Genomic DNA, 21,313 nt, shown 5'->3' with positions numbered 1-21,313 from the left:
TTTACTTGCATTAAAGAGTGACCAGTGGTCAATGTTAAGAAATTAAAAGTATGTGGTGTGTGTCATTCCAGCCTGTATCTAAGAAGTTTTCATTTTTTTCCCTAAAAAAATTCTTTCTATACTTACTTTAACCATTTAACATTTTATGGAAAAACAAAATGGAATTCAGAGGCAAGCAAAATCCTTTAACACATCACATCCTTTTCCTTTTTATTCCAGAGGCATTGTGTTTCAAAACACCAATCAGTGCCATCTGCTGAGTAAAAGAATTAAGTATAACATTCTTGTGATTTTTAAAATTCCTGTTTTAAGAAAACTTGCCTCCCAGAGTTTCTTAGGATAAGGACGGTGATAAAAGACCGATCTCACTTTGCAGAATTTTGAGCTTATTATTCCTCATATGTAGGTTTGCTCCACCCTTTCTTTACAAAGTATTGCCATATAGGGGGTTGCATTTTTCCTGTTTAAAAGCAAATCCATTGTTAGACCTATTTCTTTGCCTAATGAAGTCAAATCAATTATAACAAAGATCCAGTTGAAACCAGTTCCATGTTTTCAATATTTCAGAAAACTTTACAAGCTGAAGGACAAAAGAAGCACAAATACTTTTACAGCTATAAACTGAAAACCATGGAGATAATCCATGATAAAAGAAACACGATACTGTTTATGCAAGTCCAAGAATCCAGGATGAATCACTAGAGTGAATGTTAAAATCTGCTCCCTCAAAATTGTCCAGATTAAAGGAGACTAAAAAGATGTAACTAAATACAATGTGTGGATCCCTTTGCTATAAAGGACATCAGTGGGCAACTGCTGAAATATGAATATGAATGGGGCCGCTGGATTAGATCATAGTGCAGCTTCGCTGTTATTTTCCTGATTTGGATAAACATACTGTGGTTTTATGTAAGAGGTTGTCCTTGGTTTTAGGAAACACATACTAAAATACTTAAGGATAATAGGAGGCCATACCTGCAACTTACTCTTTTTTTTTTCATTTTTTTTTTATTACTCAAATGAATTTATCACATCTGTAGTTGTATAATGATCATAACAATCTGATTTCACAGGATTTCCATCCTGCAGCCCAGGTACATCCCCCCACCCCCAAACTGTCTCCTCCAGAGACCATAAGTTTTTCAATGTCTGTGAGTCAGCATCTGTTCTGCAAAGAAGTTCCGTCTGTCCTTCTTTCAGATTCCACATGTCAGTGAAAGCATTTGATGTTGGTGTCTCATTGTATGGCTGACTTCACTTAGCATGATAGTTTCTAGGTCCATCCATGTTGCTAAAAATGCTGGTATTTCGTTCTTTTTGATGGCTGAGTAATATTCCATTGTGTGTATGTACCACATCTTCTGGATCCACTCCTCTGTCAATGGACATTTAGGTTGTTTCCATGTCTTGGCTATTGTAAATAGTGCTGCAATGAACACTGGAGTACATGTGTCTTTGCGAGTCATGGTTTTCTCTGGATAGATGCCCAGGAATGGGATTGCTGGATCAAATGGTAGTTCTATGTTTAGTTTTCTGAGGAATCTCCATACTGCTTTCCACAGCGGTTGCACCAATTTACAATCCCACCAACAGTGTACTAGGGTTCCTTTTTCTCCACACCCTCTCCAGCACTTATTGTTTGTAGACTTTTGGATGATGGCCATTCTGGCTGGTGTAAGGTGGTACCTCATCGTGGTTTTGACTTGCATTTCTCTAATAATGAGTGACGCTGAACATCCTTTCATGTGTTTCTCGGCCATCTGTATGTCTTCTTTGGAGAATTGTCTGTTTAGATCTTCTGCCCATTTTTGGATGGGGTTGTTTGTTTTTTTGGTATGGAGCTGCAGAAGTTGTTTATAGATTGTGGAGTCGATTCATTTGCAAAGATTTTCTCCCACTCTGTGGGTTGTCTTTTTGTGTTGTTTAGGGTTTCCTTTGCTGTGCAGAAACTTTGAAGTTTGAGTAGGTTCCATTTGTTTATTTTTCTTTTTATTGTCAATACTCTGATAGGTGGATCTGAGAAGATGTTGCTGTCATTTATGTCAGAGAGTGTTTGGCCTATGCAACTTACTCTTAAAGAGTTCAAATAATGATTGTGTGTGTGTGTGTGTGTGTGTGTGTGTGGAGAGAGATAAAGGAAACATGGCAAAATATTAATATTTAGGGAATCTGATGAAGGAATATGGGTTTTGGGGGAACAATTTTCTATCATCATTATTTCTTTCTTTTTTTTTGGTCCTTTTAGGGCCACACCCGTGGCAGATGGAGATTCTCAGTAGGGGTCTGATCATAGCTGCAGCTGCTGGCCTACACCACAGCCATGGCAACAAGGGATCTAAGCTGCATCTGAGACCTACACCACAGCTCACAGCAACGTCAGATCCTTAACCCTCTGAGCGAGGCCAGGGATTGAATCCAAAACCTCATGGTTCCTAGTCAGATTTGATTCCATTGTGCCATGATGGAACTCCCTATCATTATTATTTCTGAAGTTACTTCAAAATAAAAAGTTAAGGAGTTCCTATTGTGGCTCAGTGGAATATGAACCCAACTAGTATCCATGAGGATGCAAGTGCAATCCCTGGCCTCACTCAGTGAATTAAGGATCTGGCATTGCCATGAGCTGCAATATAGGTCAAAGACTTGGCTTGGATCTGGTGTCACCGTGGCTGTGATGTAGGCCAGCAGCTACAGCTCTGATTCAACCCATAGCCTGGGAACTTCCATATGCTGCATATGCTGCCGTTAAAAAAAGCAAATAAATAAATAAATATATAAATAAAAATTAAAAGTTAAAAAAAATTTTTTTCCTTTTTTTGGCCATGCCTGTGACATATTGAAGTTTTCCAGCCAGGGACTGAAGCCATGCCACAGCAGCCACCCAAGCCACTGCAGTGACAATGCTGTATCCTTAACTCACTCTCAGCACCCCAAGAGAACTCCAAAAGTTAAAAATCTAAGGACCCCCAAGAGCTGTAAAATCAAAGTCTCTGGAGAATTTGCATTTTAACAAATCCCCAGGTGATTCTTAAATATGCTCTAAAATTTGAAAACTTCTGATATAAGTAAAATCACCAGTGGTAGACTCAGCATTTTGAGACATCAATTTTCTCCAAACTAATCTGTACACTAATCTTGATCAAAAATCAATCCCAGAGTTCCCGTCGTGGCGCAGTGGTTAACGAATCCGACTAGGAACCATGAGGTTGCGGGTTCAGTCCCTGCCCTTGCTCAGTGGGTTAAGGATCCGGCGTTGCCGTGAGCTGTGGTGTAGGTTGCAGACGCGGCTCGGATCCCGAGTTGCTGTGGCTCTGGCATAGGCCGGTGGCTACAGCTCCGATTCAACCCCTGGCCTGGGAACCTCCATATGCCGCGGAAGCGGCCCAAGAAATAGCAACAACAACAACAACAACAACAACAACAAAAAGACAAAAGACAAAAAAAAAATCAATCCCAATGAGGAGTTCCCGTCGTGGCGCAGTGGTTAACAAATCCGACTAGGAACCATGAGGTTGTGGGTTCGATCCCTGCCCTTGCTCAGTGGGTTAAGGATCCGGTGTTGCCATGAGCTGTGGTGTAGGTCGCAGACGCATCTCAGGTCCTGAGTTGCTGTGGCTCTGGCGTAGGCTGGCAGCTACAGCTCTGATTAGACCCCTAGCCTGGGAAGCTCCACATGCCTCGGGAGCTGCCCAAGAAATGGCAAAAAAAAAAAAAAGTTGACAAACCAATTCTAAAATGCATATGGAAACATAAAGAATCCATAATAGTCAAAATGACTCTGAAAAAAAGAATAAAGCTTTTTATCTAACTTAATGAATTATTACAAACTAACCTAATCAAAACAACATAGTACTGGCAACAAGACAGAAAAACAGATCAATGGAACAGAGTCCAGAGTCCAGGAATAAACCCATACACATACAGACAACTGATTTTTCACAACAGTCCAAGGCCTATGCAAGAAGAGGAAAAAAAAAAATAGCTTTTTTTTTCTCTTTTAAGCCTGGAACAATTAGATTATACATATGCCAAAAGATGAACTTAACTTTGCACCATCTACATAAATGAACCCAAAACTATAAAACGTGAAGAAAATGTAGAAAATCTTTGTGACCCTGGATTAAATAAAAATTTCTTAGATATCGAAAACACAATCCATAAAGAAAATATGGGTAAATTAGACTTCATCAAAATTTTAAATTTCTGCTCTTCACAAGACACAAAAGCTAACGCACAGAATGGAAGAAGAAAAATCTGTACAAAGTATGTGCCTGATAAAAAAGGACTTGTATTCAGAAGAACACAGACTTTCAAAACTCAATTATAGGAAGTTCCCTGGTGGCCTAGTGGTTAAGGATCCAGTGTTGTGACTGCTATAGCTAAGGTTACCGCTGTGGCAAGGGTTTGATCCTTGGCCTAGGAACATCCATATGCCTTGGGCACAGCCAAAAACAACAACAACAACAAAACAATAAAAGGAAAACAAGCAAGTAAAAAAAAAAATGAGTAAAAGATTTAAACATTTACTTCAATAAAGAAAATATACAAATGGCAAAACAAGCACACGAAAAGATGCTCAACATCATTAGACATTAAGGAAATGCAAACTAAAGCTTCAATGAGACACCACTACACAGCTGTTAAAATTGCAAAGATTAAAAGGACTGTATATCAAGTGATAGCAATCATACAGAGCAAATGGAATGTTCATATATTGCTGATGGGAATGTAAAATGGCCCACTTACTAGGGAAGAAAGTTTGGCAATTTTCTAAAAAGTTAAACCTGCACCTACCATAACATGATCAGCCATTTTCATTCCTAGGTTTACCCAAGAATTAAAAAAATATATATATATGTTCATAAGACTTACAGGTAGAAGTTAACAGCAGTAGTATTCATAATGGCTACAACCCAAATATTCATCAACAGATGAATGGACAAATTGCAAATATATTCATTCACTAGTTTGACATGGAAAGACATGAAAACAACTAGTGTCCATCAAGAGATAAATGGAAAAAGAAAGTGATATATACTAAATATACAACAGAATGTTATTCAGCCATGAAAAGGGAATCCCAACATCTGTGACAACAGGGATAGACCTTGAGGGCATTATGCTAAGTGAAATAAGTTAGAGAAAGACAAATACACAATTTCACATATGTGCAATCTAAATAAACAAAAGAATAAGCTCATTTAAAAAAAAAAGCAAAGAAGAACAAACTCATGGATACAGAGTTTGCTAAAGATGGAGGTATAGGGGTAGGCAAAATGAGTAAAGATGATCAAAGGGTAAAAACTTCCAGTTATAAGATGAGTTAGTCCAGGGAACAGAATGTACCGCATGGTGACTGTAGTTAACAATACTGGAGTTCCCGTTGTGGCGCAGTGGTTAACGAATCCGACTAGGAACCATGAGGTTTCGGGTTTGGTCCCTGCCCTTGCTCAGTGGGTTAAGGATCTGGTGTTGCCGTGAGCTGTGGTGTAGGTTGCTGTGGCTCTGGCGTAGGCCAGCGGCGACAGCTCCGATTAGACCCCTAGCCTGGGAACCTCCATATGCCGCAGGAGCGGCCCAAGAAATAGCAACAGCAACAACAACAACAACTACAACAACAAAAAAGGCAAAAAGACAAAAAAAAAACAATACTATATTATATATTTGAAAGTTGCCAAGAGGGTAAATTGTAAAGCTCTCATCACAAGAGAAAAAAAACTTGTAGTTCTGTGTAGTGATTGATGTTAACTTATTGTGGATATTCTTTTGGAAAAAACATATATGCAAACACGTTGTGAACCTAAAACAAATACAAAGTTATAAGATTGGATGGCAGGCATTTAACATTTATCACAAAGAAACAGTATTTGATTTCATAACTAAATGAAACATTTAGCCATTGCTTTAAAATATCCCAAGTGCTAATATCTTAAACTCATTTGCTGATTGTGGAAGGAAAAATGCATTTCAAGACTTTAATTTAGAGACCTTAAAATACGTAGTTAATAAAACTTCTCCTGCCACCATTCGAAGAAAATATTAAATGAATTTTTTTTTTGTCTTTTGTCTTTTTAGGGCCACACCCAAGGCATATGGAGGTTCCCAGGTTAGGGGTCTAATCAGAGCTGTAGCCGCTGGCCTACACCACAGCCACAGCAACTCCAGATCCAAGCTGAGACTGCTACCTACACCATAGCTCAAGGCAACAGCAACGGCAACGCCGGATACTTAACCCACTAAGGGAGGCCAGGGACTGAAACTACAACCTCATGATTCCTAGTCAGATTCGTTTCTGCTGCGCCACAATGGGAACTGCTAAATGAACTCCTTTAAAACAATCAAGTGGAAAGAAATAAGTATTTATCCTACCTTCCCTGTAAGACTTGAATTGGGGTAGTCAAATAGCCCTAATGATGGGGGGAAATTATTCCTTGCATCAATTTTAACCAATATGTGAAGAATGAGTGATAGAATATGAAAATCACCATTCTGTAGTCTCAAATAAAACATCAATTTAGTCAAGGATCATTAATGGAGACTTAAAGCACTAGGTGAAAGGTCAACTGTTGACGGGGAACTCTTCTTTGCAGCATGCCAATTACCACCCCTTACCTTACTTCCCACCTGGATCCACTGATCGCTCCTAATAATGGGACAATTAGACATTACACACACCCTGACACAACGCAACAGGAGACAGCAGCACCTAGGAAGAGGACCTGCTAAAGATTTCACCCCAATATAATCAAGCCTGTAGAACCAACTTCCATTTTAGGAAAAATGCAGGGACTTGAGGAACAAGCTAGCCCTACAAAATAGCAATCAGAGAAATCCTGAAGGTGAGACATCTTGCAGGTCAGACAACCTGGCTTCTTCGATTGCACTGACAAGAAAACAAATGGGAGAACACTATTCTAAATTAAGAGACATTTAAAAAGTAAATGCAACCCAATGCGCTTGTTTGCATCCTGGTTCAAATAAATCTCCCATAAAAGTGTATTTTTGGCTCAATTTAGGAAATCTGAATATTAACTAGTTTAGGTGATTTTAAGCAATTACCATTAATTATGCTACATGTGACAATGTTACTACAATCATGTAAAAATACTTAATTTTATATTACGCATACTAAAGAATTTAGGCTTAAAATATGTGATTTGCTTTAAAATTTTTTTTGCAAAAGCTATACAGTTAATATAGCAAATTGTTAAAATAATTATAAATCCAAGTGATGGGCATACGGGAGTTCACGTCCTTCTACTTTTCTGTTTGAAATTTTCAGAGTAAAATTTCCAAAATATATTATACAAAATAATATATGCTCCTAGTAACACAAATGCCAAACGCATGTAATAAGAGCATTTAAATGAACTGTTGTGCCGCTGTAATTTGATTCAAATCAGGAGTGGTGGGTCATGTCCAAGTCTGTCATCCACCTACCTTGTAAGCTTGAGCAATTACTATACCTCTATCTCTGGAAAATGAGTATATGGGTAGTCCCTACCTCTAGGGTTGCTAGGGGATCCAGGTCCCTCATTGGAGACCATGGAGCATCTAAACTCTGCAGAAGGCAAATATCTATGGACTAAGAGTTCTAAAGTAGAGTCTCCTTGGGAGTTCCCGCCATGGCTCAGTGGTTAACGAATCTGACCAGGAACTACAAGATTTCTGGGCTCGATCCCTGACCTTGCTCAGTGGGTTAAGGATCTGACATTGCCTTGAGCTGTGGTGTAGGTTGCAGAAGAGGCTCAGATCTGGCGTTGCTGTGCTGTGGCGTAGGCCAGCGGCTACAATTCCAATTAGACCCCTAGCCTGGGAACCTCCATATGCCATGGGAGCGGCTCTAGAAAAGGCAAAAAGACAAAAAAATAAAATAAATAAATAAAAAATAAATAAAGTAGAGTCTCTTTCAAAGACAAGATAAAGGACTTATGCACTAAACACGTTATTCTATAAAGAGCTGCACTATGTCCCAAGGATACCCCCTTTGATATCACTAAGAAGATAACCTTGTTATTGCCTATGCCTGTTCCTGCCCACTAATCTTGTTACCTTCCTTAATCCCACCAATAATAATCTCATCACCTTCCTTAATAAAAATCATGTGGGTTAAAGTCTAGGCACCTTTGTTCTGCCGAACAAGAGTGCTACTTTCTAAATGTAAGAGTCTTGTGTGTTGTGTCATACTGTGCTGTCCCTCTTCCAGGATTCCCCGTTGTCCTGCAGCGCTGGACGCGGCAGTCCCTGAGTTAATACAAGTAGGGACATGTGGGACAGACAGCTTCCCTTTTGGTTGACAGAGTGAAGACATTCAGCCAGTACTTACTGGGTGCCTTCCACAGGCCATGTGCTGGGTGTTCCCTCACAGAGCTTGTGCTTGATGGGTTCCCAGGAGGATGGAGACAGACCTCAACCCCCCATATGTGATGGTTCAACTTGGAGACCTGCTGAGGACAAGATCTACACCTGTTCCCGGAATGTGGAGGCTCAAGTTGGGCAACAAGAAACAATGGCCTGTGGAAAACAACTGCCCTGTGTCATGGGACTCGACCCCCTACCCTTCTCTGGACCTTTCCCTCCTCTTTCTTCGTCGCTCCTGCCACAAGTTTCTGCCATGAACTCCAGTCACAGATTCCTGATACAGACCGTTTATAAGCCTAGCACCTCCTCACAGTCAAGGCTGGTGCTACCTTGAGCTCAGCCCGTCCCCCCAAATGCCTTTATAAATCTCTCTTGCTTTACTAACTTGGTCTTGCATGTTCCTCCCTCGGCAAACCTCACAGTGCTCTGATGTTTCAGGGAGGAAGAAATTCTCCTCTACCCTCCAAGATTCTTTGGGCTGGTCTAAGAATTAAACGGACAGAAGATGAATTAACAGGAGAAAATCAAACAGAATTTTAATAATATGTATACATGGGAGAGATCCAGGAAAACTAACTGGCCAAAATGGCAGAAACCTTTTCCTTAAGTACCATCCTCAGCTAAAGACAAAAGGGTGTTGGGGGTGGGGAAAGTCAGTTACAGGAGATTATCAGAAAAACACAGTACACAAGGGTAAGGTTTCATGAAGATTTAAGCCTCTGCCTTTTCCACTGATAAATTTCCAGAGATGCGGTCATCCTCTTCTTCCTGGTACAGCAAGGGAGACACACCTACAAATAGATACTTCCCTTATAAATGTAAATGTTTCTTAGAAAAGGGTAACTGCTCCTTGGTTTTCAGAGTTTTTCCTATGTCTGCTGTAGCTGTTTAGAAAATAACCAGCTTAGGAGTTCCCTTCGTGGCCCAGTCGTGGCTCAGTGGTTAACAAATCTGACTAGAAACCGGAGGTTGTGGGTTCAATCCCTGGCCTTGCTCAGTGGGTTCAGGATCCGGCGTTGCCATGAGCTGTGGTGTAGATCACAAACTCAGCTCGGATCCTGCGTTGTTGTGGTGTAGGCCAGTGGCTACAGCTCTGATTAGACCCCTTGCCTGGGAACCTCCATATGCCACAGAAGCGGCCCTAGAAAAGGCAAAAAGACAAAAAAAAAAAAAAGCTTACAATAATTAATAAACCAAAGAGACATGTTTGGCGATAGCAAATTCTGCTCCTGTACAGCTAGCAACACAGATCTTCCTTAAAAACGCTGGACAGACATAAATCCAAGCCATGACAAGGGCCACAAAGGAGAAGGCCATTAGGCTATAGAGATGTGCTGACAGATGAGTGAGAAAGTCAGTGTCCAGGTTCTAGACATTAAATCAGACAGCACTGTGGGTAGAATATTTGGGTTTGTGCACAGTTCCTCTACCTCCTGCTAACTGTGTGACCTTGAACAATTCACTTCACCTCTTAGTTCCCTCATCTGCACAGTGAATGCAGGAAGGCACACTCCTACCTGAAATGGCTGTGAAGATTGCATGGTTAAAGTGTTTAGTGCTTAGAATAGTGCCTGATACAAACTAAACTCTTGTTGGAAAGAGTAGCTATTATTATCTTCATTGTCCTTTGACCCTTAACAAGTATACCTGCTATTATCTTGATGGTCCTTTGGCCTAGGGCAAAACAAAGTATAACTCTAACAACCCTGTCTCACAGGTTGACCTCTGAGGACTTAATGAGTTAATGCTTTGAATTCTGTTTTTCAGGAAAATCTGGCTGCATGGTACTCTCTTGGAGAGTTTGTTTAAAAAAGAAAAAATCCTGATGTGCAGGTTCCATTCTGAAACAAATGAATTCGAAATTCTAGGGAGAGAGCTAGGACCTCCTTTTCTTTAGAAACTCCTCCAGTGATTTTACTGTGCAACCAGGGTTGAGAATCTCCGCAGTGCAATGACTTCATTATCGCTGTTATTATTGTGGCCTCAACAGTGTACAACCCAAGATCTAATGACTTTAGCCTTCCGAAGAGTTTAAGTTCCCAATAATTCCTGTCCTCTCCTCTCACACCTTCTTCCCCTGGTTTCCCCCAGCCTTTTTCTTCTTTTTTGGCCGCCCCGCCGCATAGAGAGTCCCGGGCCAGGGATCAGATCCGAGCCGTAGCTGCGACCAAAGCCACAGCTATGGCAACGAAGGATCTTTAACTTACTGTGCCGGGGGCAGGGTGTCGAACCTATGTCCCAGCGCTCCCAAGACGCAGCCCATACCCCTTTGCCAGGGCGGGAATTCCCCCACCACTTTATTCCAAGAGCAGAACAAACATCAAGAGAAAAAGCGCTCAGGTAAACCCCTCCCGCCCCAAATCATGACCGGCGCCCGTGTTTCTCTGGGGGCTTAACTGGGAACCGCCTAGAACACACTGCTGAGTCGAATTATTGACAGAGGCCCCCCAACCCAACCCAATGTGTGGTGCAGTCTTTACAGCAAGGTACCTTTCTGCATCCGGAAAATCTTAAGCCCGTAAAAGCTTACACCGGTATCTGTCACGCGGCGGGGGGGGGGGGGGGGGGGGGGGGGAAGAGGAAGGAATCAGGTTTTAAATACTTGGGCATTGTTTTTCCATTTATGAATCGAAAACCCAAGAAACGAGTTTATGCACTTTTGAGGGGCTTAAGCGAGATATCCTACAGCTCGATAGGGTAGTGATTACATTAAGATGCATAATTTGTCAAAACTCATCGAGCTGTGTACTTACAATCTGTACCTTTTATTGTGGGGAAGGTACACCTCAATTTTAAAAAACAGCATAAGGTAAAATAAAGTTGGCAAACAGTCGTTTGCTACGAGGTTCACGTGGAAAAATGAATCGAAGAGGAGTCCCAAGTTCGCTACAAACGCTCTCAGTGACCTGCCTGCTCTAACAAGGGAAATAGTTGGCGGTTCTAAGTCCGTCCTTGGGTGGGTGGACAAGGACTGTCCGGGAAGGAGACCGAGCCCCACGCACCGCGGAGTTTTGCCTGGATCTTGAGCGCCCGGGCGTCCTTACCGAGCAGCAGGAAAGACAGGACCCACTGCAGCACCGCCGCGGTCTGCAGCCGCCGCGCCAGCGGGATGTTGAGCGGGGCAAACTCGACCTTCATGGCCCGGCCGAGGCGAGGATGGCTCCGAGCGCGGCCGCCTGGGACCTCGCTGTTTTGTGGCGACTCCGGGGTGTGCTCGGCCTTCCCGCCCGGTGTGGGGCACCGAGGCGCAGAGGAGACGACGGCGTCTGCGGAGACCCGGGAGTGGGCGCGGACTGGACTTGGTCTCGGGTGGGAGGGCGCGCCGGAGCTGAGGCTGGGGGCCGCCAATCACACGCGCCGGGGCGGGGGAGCAGCTGCGGCGCCCGGGACGCATTGGCTGGCGCGCCCAGGCGCTGGCGAGAGCGTGCCGCGCTGGGCACAGGAGACAGAGAGCGGAGTCAGCTGGCAGCCTGCCCCAACCCGGCAACGCAGGTTCCTGCAACCTCGCCAGAGAACTGGGATCTCCACCCGGCTCTGATAATTGTTCAGCTGATCGATTAGTGTGTGCTCAGCTTCAGCATCCGCCCTTAAACCCACCTCTTCCTCCAAAAGTCTGCAGCTAGGAAAGGGTTTGTTCAGGGATCTCCCACCAGATGGAGGAAGCACAGGATGGTACCCATCTGTTTATTGGTCTATGTTCTCCACCCGACCCTCAAACTCTGGGGCTTCCTCGTTTTTGTGTCTCAGATTCCTACACGAATCCTGGAAACCTTTCACTTATTCATTCGAAGGACACTTACTGTCTCCCACGAGTCCGCGATCATTCTGGGCGCTAGCGATACACCCAGCAACCAAGCCATTCATTGATTTTGCTCTCAGAGAGCACAAATTATGGGGACAAGACAAACATAAGAAAAATAACCACACAATTGGGTGTGTAATTGCAAAATGAAACCCTTCTATGAATGAACGAGAAGGTTGTAGGACTTAGACTGAAGGGTTACTGAAGAAGCTACACTTTAATTATAATAGTTAATCTAGTCCGAGAAAGGGGAGGCACATGTGCAAAGGTCCTGTGGCTGAAGCGCAAAGAAGACCAATATAATGGGAGTTCAGGGAACAAGGAAGAAATGGGAGGGAGATGAGGCAAAAATGGTGGTAAGCAACCAGATCCTTGCAAGTTGTGTTTAGGGTTCAAGTCTTTTACCTAAAGACTTGCCACTGAAAAATTTCAATTATGATGTGTTAAACAGATCCTAAATTGTGCCTCATTCTGTGAGCACCCACTACATTTTCTTTAGAAATCTTACTTACTGCATAGTTGACCAATACCAAGTGGCAGGGAGCTGTCAGATCATTGCTAGAGGGAATCTGGAACAGGGCAACACAACAGAGCTGACTACCCATCCCCCCACCGTGCCCCTTTTTACTTCAACATTTTAATAGAAAGTTAGATTAAAACAATTGCCTGGGTAGTTCAGGGCGAGTTGTGACTTTTTGTGTGCAAAATTTGCTGACTTTTTCCTAATTGAGAAATCACTTTTTTTTTTTTTTCTGCCGCATTTTCTTTATTTCAAGCCACAGGTCTACCTGGAGGGTCATGCAGCAAGTGGCTCATAAATAAAATCAGAGTCTTTGAATAGTGTCATCACATTAAAAGACAGAACTGCTGGATTTTCCCACTGCGTAAAGAGCCTGCATCTTTGGAATCCATGAATTGGTATTATTTATGCCACGCCTGAGAGGTACCTTGCTCCAATTAACATTACCATACTACTCACTATAAAAAAGCCCAAGGGTAGGCTACTGAAGATACTAGGGTCACCATTGTCTGGATACTGAGTTGTAACCCAACCCATGGACTTCTTCACAGCTTTCTTCCATGTGGAATAACGAATTTCACTTTCCTTAGCATTGATCTGAGGTTCAAACCGCTCCATCGTGACAGCTGATAAATCCTCAGGTTTGAGACTCCAAACGCCAACTCCTTCTGCAGCCCCTGCTGCCATGGCAGCTCCCAAGGCAGTTGTTTCTGGCATTGAGGGCTTCACTACTGGGATATACAGAATGTCTGCTTGTAGCTGCATAAGAATTTTGTTGTTGGTCATTCCCCCATCTACCTGCAAATGGCTGAGTGGAATTCCACAGTCACGGTTCATGGCATCCAAAATCTCTCGGGTTTGGAAACAAACAGCTTCTAACGCAGCAAAAGCAATATGGCATTTATTGGTGAATTGAGTGAGCCCACAGATGATCCCTCTTGCACTGGGCTCCCAGTAAGGTGCATATAGCCCTGAAAAGGCTGGGACAAAATAACAGCCATAAGAAGTACCTACTTCTTTAGCAAGTTTTTCAATTTCCTCTGAGGTCTTTATAATTCCAAGATTGTCTCTTAGCCAGCGAACAACAGCACCAGCTATAGCTACTGAGCCTTCTAATGCATAATACACTGGTTTGTCTCTGCCGAGTTTGTAAGCCACTGTGGTCAGAAGGCCATGTTCAGAAAACACACACTTGTGGCCTGTATTACATAGTAAGAAACAGCCTGTTCCATACGTGTTTTTGGCCTGTCCATCCTGGAAGCACATTTGTCCCACCAATGCAGCAGACTGGTCTCCCAAACACCCAGATATTGGCACGCCTTCCAAGGCCCCAGCTTTCATTAGGCCATAGATCTCAGAAGAACTCCGGACATTTGGCAGAATTTTCATTGGAACTTCAAAAAATTCACAGAGCTCTTTATCCCATTCCAAAGAATGAATGTTGAATAGCATCGTCCTACTTGCATTTGTTACGTCTGTACAATGAACACCTCCCCTGGCTCCTCCTGTCAAGCTCCAAATAAGCCAGGAATCAATGGTCCCAAAAAGAGCTCTATCTTCTTCAACTGCCTTTTGAATTTTTCTCACATTATCAAGGAGCCAACGAAGCTTCACTGCACTGAAGTACGTGCTGAGTGGAAGGCCTGTCTTGGTCTTGACAAAGTTATTATTCACTGGAATGATTTTACTAAGGTTCTCAACGGTAGACTGGGTTCTTAGATCAAGCCACACCACAGCATTGTAGAGGGGTTCTCCGGTTAACTTGTCCCAGACCACAGTGGTTTCCCTCTGGTTACTGACACCAATAGCTTTTATGTTGGAAATATCAATATTGAGCTGATCAAGTTTCTCACACGTTTTCTCTATACACTCATAGACGGACTGCAGGATTTCCTTAGGGTCTTGTTCCACCCACCCTTCTTTTGGAAATTTTTGTTTTATTTCCACTTGATGATGACTAAGTAGTTCGGCTGTTTTTGAATTGAAAACCAAAAAGCGCGTCGAGCTGGTGCCCTGGTCCACTGCTCCCACCAACGGCCCCAAAACAGCTTTCTTCGAGGCTGCCATGAAAATAGCTTCGGTCGGTGGGCAGGCGATCGCGTCCCGTTTCCCGGGTGATGGCAGCGGCGCCGGGGGCGGGGCGGACGGCGAGTCCGGAGGGTCAGGCAACGCGCAGCCGTAGAACGCCGATCAGCGCCGAGCTTCTCACCCCGCCCCTCCCGCTTCTCCCGTAGATTTCTTCCCTGAACTTTCCCTCAGTGCTTGTAGGGGGACACTGAGTAAACACCGCGTAAAACATTGTGCAGAGCCCTTCACCAGCCTGAGCTTATCCTACGGCAACGCTGCGAAATAAGTATTTGCTCATGTGGCAGTTTGCGAAGGCCAGGCTCAAAGTCACACAGCTGGCAGAGAGAAAACTCAAATGCAGTTTTGTGTCCTGGAGAGAAGAGTCATCCCTTCAGGTGACTCAAACGAGGAACAAGTATTTATGCAGCGCCTGCTTTGCGCCGGGCATTGCCCTAAGTGCTGATAACACACGGGTGAATTAAGACAGGGACTCTGCGCCTTTGGGAATTCACCGCATTCGTTCATTGGCTATGGAAAGGCTTCTTCGGGCTAAGCACTAGGTAGAGATTGTTGAGGGGCTGAGTAGCATGGGGTGAGTAAGAAATCTCTGTTATGAGGCTCACTGTCTAGGAGAGACACAGAAAATTACGGCGTAGATACATAATGACATGTGTGCTAGCGCCCTGAAAGAAACATAGTTTCCAGTGATAGAGAATGAGCACCTAGATTAGAGGTAACAGGAGTGGAAGTAGAGAGACCCTACGGAGGCTCTAGGAGGGTGAGAGCAGAGGATGCTGACTTGGTCTACTGTGTTAGCAAAGGAGAAGAGAGATGGATTTGGCATAAGCTTGGGAGATGTAAATAGGACTGACTGCTTCATTAGATTCACAGTCTATTGTTCTACAGGAAGAGCAGGATACCCAGAACTCGTAATCAGTTGGTGCTCACTCTACGGAATCAAGCCCTTGTTACTTTCCCAGAGCCCTCAGCAAGTAGAAAAGAATTGTCATATCCCATCACAACTCATTTAAGCAAAGCAGGGACCCATGAGGGTCCATCACCATTTTAATCAGCAATTAAATCATACACTCATTTGTTTGACATTCAACACATGTTGACTGGTCTATATATTGTGTCCCAGGTTATTAGATTTAAATGATCATTGGAGTTAAATGGTGAGAAAGTTTTCATTCATGGATTTTATTGATCTCTAATAGGAAAAACTAGTAGGAAAACATGAACCTTAGACATTATCTTTCGAAACTATACATCTTGTGGAGTACGAAGCACAGAGTAGGGAAGTTGGGTGATTTGTCCAAGATACCCCAGCCAGTTACTGGCAAAGAGTAAACAGATCTTTTTACAGCTGTTCTAAAACAGATGAGGAGAAGCATTGTCTTGTAGGACAATGGTTTCAAACTTTGATTTTAACAGGGGGATTTTTTTTTTTTTTAATCCTCAAAGTACTCCAATTTACAAAGGAAGTCAATGTGAAACTGCTCTTGTTGGAAAGGAACCGGGACCCTGACTTTCACCTTCTCAGCATCTTCCTCCTTCCCAAGGTGGCTGTGTTTTTAGCAAAATGAAATTGACATCAAACAATTACAGAACCTCTGAGAGATCTACAAAACCCAGGTTGGAAACCACTCTTTTTTATTGGGGGGGGGGTAGCCTAATATTTGGAGAAATACAAAGTTTAAACAGGGTTGCAGTTTAAAACTGTATATAATGTATCAACTTTACTCAGCGCTTACCACTACCAGGTACTGGGCTTCCTGCTTTATATGCTGTGTTTGATTTAAGCCTCACAACAACTCTCTAAGATAGGTACTATTATTTCTTTTATCAAGAGTAAAGTGAGGAGTTCCTGTAGTGGCTCAGCAGAAACAAATCCAACTGGGTAACAATGAGGTCGCTGGTGTGATCCCTGGCCTTGCTCAGTGGGTTAAGGATCTGACGTTGCGGTGAGCTGTGGTGTAAGTTGCAGATGCAGCTCGGATCTAGTGTTGCTGTGTTTGTGGCATAGGCCAGCGGCTGCAGCTCTGACTGGACCCCTAGCCTGGGAACTTCTGTATGCAGCAGGTGCAGTCTAAAAAGCAAAAAAAAAAAAAAAATTGTGAGACTAAAGGTCAAATTAACTGTTCACCTACTAAGTAGTAAAACCAAGTTTCTGTTTTTGGAAAATAGGTTTATTTCTAGAGCCTGAGCAAATAACTATACCTAGCTATTCCTCAAGTGATATGATGAGAAAGGAAGAGAATATTGGTGAAACAGAAGAACAAGTCACTGAATGGTGGGAATGCAGAGGACCAATTTCGTCATAGTCTGGGTTGGAGTTAGTTTTTCATTCAGTCAACAAATATTTACCAGTCACATACTAGGTGATTGGCACTGGGTATAAACAAGCGAGTAAAACATACATAACTTTTCAATAATTCAACAAAAAATATATCAGGCACCTCGGGGAGGGGGGGGGGGGAGTCCTGACGTGGCCCTGGTGATAGGAAGTCAGCACTGTCCTGATTGAAAATCTGAGACTCCAGCAACCAAATGTGATTCCTCTTTCCACTTCTCAACTCTAATTAAGAAGTGAGAATGTGGGAGGGGGAGGGAGTAGGATGGACTGGGAGTTTGGGCTTAGTAGATGCACGCTATTGCATTTGGAGTGGACGCAATGACAGATCCTGCTGTATAGCACAGATAACTATGTTTAGTTACTTGTGATGGAACATGTGGAGGATAATGTGAGAAAAAGAATGTGTGTATATATATATATGACTGGGTCACTTCATTTACAGCAGAAATTGACAGAACATTATAAATCAACTATAATTTGAAAAAAAGAAAGCTTTTAAAGCTTCTGGTTAAAAAAAAAAAAAAGAGGAGTTCCCATTGTGGCGCAGTGGTTAACGAATCTGACTAGGAACCATGAGGTTGCGGGTTCGATCCCTGGCCTTGCTCAGTGGGTTAAGGGTCCGGCGTTGCCATGAGCTGTGGTGTAGGTCACAGACATGGCTTGGATCCCGCGTTGCTGTGGCTGTGGCGTAGGCCGGTGGCTACAGCTCCGATTGGACCCCTAGCCTGGGAACCTCCATATGCCGCGGGAGCGGCCCAAAGAAATAACAAAAAGACAAAAAAAAATTAAAAAAAAAATTGAGAATGTGACAATTTAGATTGCCTCATAGATTACGAAAGCCTACCTTTGGAAGTGAATGACTAAAAGTCACTTCCTTGTCTTATTTTTTTTTTTTCCTGTGTGTTCTACGATAACAAATTTCTACTAGTAAGAAGATGATAGTTTTATTATAACATGACATTTCACTGTAATTTAAGTTAAAATGTTCCTATTGTCATGTTTAAAAGGAAATAGCGTTCTTTCTAGGTTGAGAATCCTTAGAGGGAACAGTTTAGGACAAAGGTCACTGTTTTGGTTTTCATAAGGTGTATTAATCATAATGGTAAATATTTCTCTCTCATTCACACACACCACACACATAAATTCCAGCTGTCACGGCTACCATAAGTCATTGAGTGACCAGCTTGGGTTAAAATCACATCGAGGACCATAACTATGGTAGTTCAATAGATCATCCTTCACAAAGTTCTATTTTCAAGGCTCTTTTGAACAAAGTTCAAGAAATCTATCCGGGCCCCTCTGTTTTCTTGTCTCCTCAGTGAACTAGTATATCCGTATGGCAGGGCTAGAGTGTGTTTGTTCTGGGCAAAGTATCAAGAGTCTTGCCTAAGATGGTGAGACTTTGTAGCCTCCATAATAATGGTCCAAAGTCTTCCTTTCCTCTGTATTCTTGTTATAGGCACATACAAGAATGGTGCTACCCACCAGGCTTTCCTTTCACATTCTCCTTGGAAAGCTGCATTGATATAGATTTAATTCTTATCTTTCCAGTAGTTAATGTTAGTATTTAATATTTGCTCTACAAAGTAGGTGCTTCCATAGCTGCTCTTTTAAACTTTTATAACAACATGAACAACTAATCTCAGAAATTATTATAGTGGAGTTCCCATCATGGCTCAGTGGAAATGAATCCAACTAGGAACCGTGAAGTTATGGGTTCGATCCCTGGCCTTGCTTGGTGGGTTCAGGATCCGGTGTTGCTGTGAGCTGTGGCATAGGTTGCAAATGCGGCTCGGATCTGGAGTTACTGTGGCTCTGGCATAGGCAGGCAGTGGTAGCTCCAATTCCACCCCCAACCTGGGAACCTCCTCAAAAAAAAAAAAATTATTACAGTAATCGCTAATATTTATCAAATGGCCTTTCTCTTCCTATGACCCTCACTGGCATTTTGTTTGCACAGGACTTGGGAACCTACTTGGGGCCTCGGAACACAAACAGGGAAGAAACTAGGAGAAGGTGATTGGGAGGGCCTACTGCCTCTGACCTGGGTCCAGGGCAGCTCTTGAAAGAAGCAGTCAGCCATTCAAACAGCAGCATTCCTGGAGGTGTGGCAAAACAGACTCCATCACTTTAGTTCCAGTTTCCAAGAAAGTCCAATTCTGCATGTATCTTTCTAGTTGTTTATGTCTACTTGGTATAGGACCTGTTGAATCCTCTGGTCTATTATTACTTTTTGTCCCCAAGCACATGCCATTTCCCACGTCCTGGCTGCTGTCATTTCTCCTCTGGATTATTGCAATCTCCTAAGTGATTTCTGTGTCTTGAGTTTTACCACCTGGACCAACACCCCTGATTCTTCTCCACAATGTACCTAAAGTGATCTTTCCAAGTAGTCATGCCATTTCTCTGCTTAATATCTTTAAATTTCTCCCAATGCTCTTCAGATAAAGTAAAAAAAAAAATTTTTTTTTTTTTTTGTCTTTCCTAGGGCTGCACCTGTGGCATATGGAGGTTCCCAGGCTAGGGGTCTGATTGGAGCTGTAGCCACTGGCCTACACCACAGCCACAGCAATGCCATATCCGAGCCAGGTCTGTGACCTACACCACAGCTCATGGCAATGCCAGATCCTTAACCCACTGAGCAAGGCCAGGGATCGAACCTGCAAACTCATAGTTCCTAGTCGGATTCGTTAACCACTGAGCCATGACGGAAACTCCAGTCGAAAATCTTTAATGCAGTTTTGGATCCTGCATTTTAGGACATCTGCTTACCTGTGTCTCAGCTATAACCCTCCAACTTGCACACTCTAGGTTTTAATCCTTTTGAACTTCAAGCTGCTGAACTACCAATTTTTAGGAAGAGGAGAGAGAGACATCTGGGTCTTAAAAACAATCAGATTTAAATGCTTCTATGTTTCTTTTCATTACCTTTTCTCTTAGTGTCGGTATCATTTTAGCTCACTGCAGATTCTTTTTCTTTGTATAGTGGGAAAGGTGGCCACCAATGGCTCCAGATTTGCACCTTACTTTTTATAGAATTTTCATCTGTGACTAATTTATAGAACTCTTAACACCACACTGTATTCCTCTCAGATGATGATAGTAGAAACATCCAGGAAGCTAAGTAGAGGAGTTGGGAGTCAGAAAAACTAAGAGATTTTCAAGAAAGAGGGACTGGTCAATAATATTAAAAGTCTAATAAGTTTTTATTTTATTTCATTTTTATTTTTGGCCGAGCTCTCAGCGTGCAGAAATTCTGGGGCCAGGGATCAAACCCACACCACAGCAGTGATCAGAGCCACAGCAGTGAAAACACTGTATCCTTAATCCACTGCACACCAGGGGAACTCCCTAATAAGTTTATTTATTTGTTTTTTCTTTTTATGGCCACATCCACAGCATATGGAAGTTCCCAGGCCAGAGATTGAATCTGAGCTGCAGCTGTGGCAACACAGGATCCTTTAACCCACCACACTGGGCTGGGGATTGAACCCTAAGCCTCTGCAGTGACTGGAGCCACTGTGGTTGGATTCCTAACCCACTACACCATGGCGGGAACTCCTAATGAGCTAATTTTTAAAATACAATTTAAAATGATGGGTGGCTTGACAATTAGGAAGTCAGTGCTAATCAACCTGATTCTTGGCAGGTCTAGTAGACCTTCTTGATTTCAGAAAGATCCATCAATAGAAACACAAGAAGATGGATGGACTTTGGACATGTCCAAGTCCACAAAGGGATTAGAATGCCCCCAGGAGATTTATAGAAAAGGTATATAAGATTTTAGTCAAAACAAACTAGTTTTGGACACATAGCAATTAAAACAATATCAGTTACTGTAAATTGTATCATCTGTCATCTGAGTTCACAGACCTGTCTCACCCTCCTGGAGGCAGCAGCCCAAGTTTTACCAAACTTAATACAAGAGAGAACTTAGTCTCAGATCACTTGCATGTTACCTGGACTATAAATATCTAATATTTGAAAGATATTTAACATGTTTCAAATTGTTACCCCCAAAACATTCAAGATGTCCTAGCTTCACTTTATGAATATGGGAACTAAGACTGGGAGTGGACAATGTTTGGTTTGGAAAAGAAAACACATACGTAGTAAAGCATGCCACTTTATTATTTACCTTTTTCCTAATCAGAACTTTTGCTTATGTTTCTTTCTTTTTTTGTGGAGGTATAGTTGATGTACACAA

General features: G+C 42.7%; 2 protein-coding genes across 3 annotated transcripts in view; both read right to left on the bottom strand.

The window, feature by feature from the left end:
- The window catches only part of MOGAT1 (monoacylglycerol O-acyltransferase 1), a 40,063-nt gene extending 28,375 nt beyond the window's left edge, over positions 1 to 11,688 (bottom strand). For both annotated transcript variants that reach the window (XM_047773626.1, XM_047773627.1), the window contains exon 1: positions 11,406 to 11,688. In XM_047773626.1, the coding sequence (XP_047629582.1) occupies positions 11,406 to 11,499 (94 nt within the window). In that variant the 5' untranslated portion in view covers positions 11,500 to 11,688. The remainder of the gene's footprint in view (positions 1 to 11,405) is intronic.
- Positions 11,689 to 12,917: 1,229 nt separating this feature from the next.
- LOC125122280 (glycerol kinase-like) lies at positions 12,918 to 14,870 on the bottom strand. The gene has a single exon (XM_047770493.1). The coding sequence runs from the start codon at positions 14,748 to 14,750 to the stop codon at positions 13,089 to 13,091; it is 1,662 nt and encodes a 553-aa protein (XP_047626449.1). The 5' UTR covers positions 14,751 to 14,870; the 3' UTR covers positions 12,918 to 13,088.
- Positions 14,871 to 21,313: the final 6,443 nt, after the last annotated feature.

Source organism: Phacochoerus africanus, chromosome 3 (assembly GCF_016906955.1).
Source record: "Phacochoerus africanus isolate WHEZ1 chromosome 3, ROS_Pafr_v1, whole genome shotgun sequence".
Classification (NCBI taxonomy): Eukaryota; Metazoa; Chordata; class Mammalia; order Artiodactyla; family Suidae; genus Phacochoerus; species Phacochoerus africanus.
Note: the sequence above shows the minus strand (reverse complement) of the source record. Positions and strands in the feature narration are given on the sequence as shown.

Excerpts from the sequence above, each read along its gene's own strand:
- LOC125122280 (XM_047770493.1), bottom strand. The coding sequence starts at position 14,750 with ATGGCAGCCTCGAAGAAAGCTGTTTTGGGGCCGTTGGTGGGAGCAGTG.